The 3,109-nt window shown below is 50.6% G+C and overlaps 1 protein-coding gene across 1 annotated transcript; it reads left to right on the forward strand.

The window, feature by feature from the left end:
• The first annotated feature begins 262 nt into the window (after window positions 1-262).
• Window positions 263-964, forward strand: LOC124175642 (ER membrane protein complex subunit 3-like). Its single transcript, XM_046556043.1, has one exon. It carries the CDS (start codon window positions 263-265, stop codon window positions 962-964), a length of 702 nt encoding a protein of 233 aa, XP_046411999.1.
• Window positions 965-3,109: the final 2,145 nt, after the last annotated feature.

Consider the following 3,109-nt stretch of genomic DNA (forward strand, 5'->3'; position numbering starts at 1 on the left):
CCATCCACCGCGAACTGAAAAACCCTTTCACAATTACTTCCGCAGTAGAAGCCCCTATTCGCTTCTAAATTATAATCAAAGTACTGTCATTCGAAGCAGTCTCACAGTCAATTCCGTTTCGCAGTTCGATCCGCGGATCGTCAGGTTTTTATATCGAAAGCAGACCGCGTCGTCGTGTTCTAATCATTGAGATTTTCGCCAAACGTCACTCATCCGCCACTTCGAGAAGGTGAACCAAGTGATTCGCAACCCTGTCGTCGCGATGACCAAGCTTCTGCTCGACCCCAGCATCCGAAGCTGGGTGTTTCTGCCTCTGGTCGTGATAACCCTGCTGGTCGGAGTTCTCCGTCACTACGCGAGTCTGTGCTTGTCGACGGGAAGAGAGGTTAAATTCATCGAGGTTGAGAGTGGCGAGGTTCTTCGGCGAATCCAGCTGCTGCGAAGGAACGGTGACCTGCTTCCTCGGGTCAGCTTCATCGCCCGGAAGCTCTACTTGAGCGACGTAGTGGAGAGCTTTTTGAAGGCCGAGAAGCGGAAGTCGCTACAGCGCGAGGCGAACGCCCCGCGAATGATCGACCCGGCCGTCTTCTCCGAGATGATTAAGTGCAACCTGGCCAACGTCCTGCCCATGGTCCTCGTTGGCGGTTGGATAAACTGGACCTTCTCCGGATTCGTCACGACCAAGGTCCCCTTTCCCCTCACCCTCGGTTTCAAGACGATGCTTCAGCGCGGCGTCGAGCTTCACTCCCTCGACGCCTCCTGGGTGTCCTCCGCCTCTTGGTACTTCCTCAACGTCGTAGGGCTCAAGTCTGTCTACTACCTGATGCTCGGCGAAGACAACCTCGCCGATGGCCTCAGCCTCATTCAGGAACAAACTTCCGCCACATCCTCACCCTTCGTTGCGGCCTACAAGGGCGAACGCCGTGCTCTATTTCTGTTGAACCACAACTGGCGTTTCAAGTGAAGAGTTCGACGAGGTATAGAAATATCGGAAGACTCACTGCTCTAGGATAATCGAGGCACTTTCTTACTCTGTTCGTAAGGAATTCATTAAAATGGCTGATCTACAATAATTTACGCCTAGTTCGTATAACGTTAATTCTCCAATCCCCCGAGACGATAAAGTCTCTCAGGGCTTGAGTTTCTCACGCAGTCTTTTTACATCAGGTCGAATAATCCGACGAAAGGAGGCAAATACCGAGCAGCGGTCTGATCCCGGGCGTTTAGTGAGTTACATATAACGATTCGCGGATACGCCGTATACACAGCAAAGCTGCGGAGGCAAATATCGTACCACAGCGGTAAAACACCGTCGTAATAAATCTGGCTAGGACGGCTTAGGAGCCGGCGGTGCACGCCGGTCGCTAGTAATATTGTTATCATTAGTGATTAGGACTGCCGGGTTCGAGAGAAGGGGGAGCCTCACTCGCTCGCTCCATTAACTCGTTCATAGGCGAGCAAGTGGCGGCGGTGGCACCTCCTCGAGGCTTCCTCCGAATCGGCGGTACCCGCCACCCCCGTAAGCCAGCAGTAAATCTCCCTCTCTCTCTCAGCTGGGCTGTGCAAACCTGAAACTCAGTCCAAACATACGAAACGTAACGTAACGCAACGCAACGCAACGTCTCGTTCGGCTTCTCTCTACTCCGTTCCGTCCCGTTCCGTTCCGTTCCGTTCGGCGGGATCGCGAGGAGTACGGGAATCCGTAATCACCGTAAACCTGGTAGCGCGACTTAAGCGACCGCAGATATACTATCTGTGTGCCGTGCGCGCCTAAATCTATATTTCCTTCCATATTCCCGTATCTGTTCATCTGTTCCACCGACGGGAGACGGGGGCGGTACGTGTGCAGCGCCGAGTGTGGGTGCCTACCGGCATTTCCACCCCCTGGGTGAGCCCGCGTTATCCTGCGCCCCGTCGCCCCGGCGTCCCGCTCTTCTATACCACGGGATAGCGCGACGGCACGAGCACATTTCTCTGAAATACGACGTCCCGGGGAGCATAAACGCCGTTACTATTCCCACAAGTTGTAACTGGTGTTAATTATTGACTTGATATATGCGCGCGGAGGGGCGTTCGAGTGTGCTTTCGCCCTGCGCCCGGCTTTGCGCTCACCCCCTACGACGACGACGACGACGACGACGTCGCGTTCAAAAGTTATTCATGCGGTAGTCGAATCCGATATGCACATGTGTATATCTGATCGCTATCTGTATCGGTATAACGGTGTTGCTATAATAATTAAATACACCCATCCAGCGAAGTGACATTGCATTGAGGCTATAAAAAATTGGAGTGAATCAGTGAAAGCTTCCCTCGGACTGTATAAGGCAAAACGATAAGCTCTCTGAACGAAGTCGAAGATTTTCACTTTGCCATCCGATCACTCATTCAATCAGTTTTGCGAACCCCGGCTGATCATTCGAATGACGTGATTTCCGAAAGATATTGGAGTACCTACGTGAAAATTACGCGGCTCTAGGATAACTGAATTGCAATAATTCTGGCCTCGCGTAACGATATTACCGCGCGAATAAGAACTGAATGTAGCTAATATCCCGAGGAATTAGATATGCAAAGGTGGGGAGGCAGGAGGGTGGCTAAGGTAAAGAAAGGGTTGAGGCCGAGCAGTCGTCTCGGTTGAACTCTGGAATATCCGGTCTTAGCTTGAGCACCAGGAAGCGAGGCGGTCGGTTTGTCGGCTCTCCTGCAGGAAGACACTTAGCCGTTAAGGCATTAGCTACTGTATACGTTATACGCTCGGTATAAGTATGAAACATGTTGATGCCGCCCGAGGGAACTTCTTCTCCTCCGCTTATTGTATATTTACGCTTATTATTAAAGGCTCCTGGATAATTGACGAGACGCAAGCTTCGTGTTTCTCTCTGCTTCCCTTTTGTGTGTATAATGAATCCTTTTTTTTCTCCCTTTATCTCTGAATTATTTATATGCTCGGAATTAAATCGTACTCGCGATAGCTAACTTGCGTTATATACAACGTTTGAAACGTTGAATTGATTCGATCCAAATTTACAATCCTTTATTCCAATCGTCAGAATCACTTCTTGTCCATTCGGATCGAACTGGTGTAAAAAAAGAAGGTATGGTAGAA

Source organism: Neodiprion fabricii, chromosome 2 (assembly GCF_021155785.1).
Source record: "Neodiprion fabricii isolate iyNeoFabr1 chromosome 2, iyNeoFabr1.1, whole genome shotgun sequence".
In the NCBI taxonomy this organism is placed as follows: domain Eukaryota; kingdom Metazoa; phylum Arthropoda; class Insecta; order Hymenoptera; family Diprionidae; genus Neodiprion; species Neodiprion fabricii.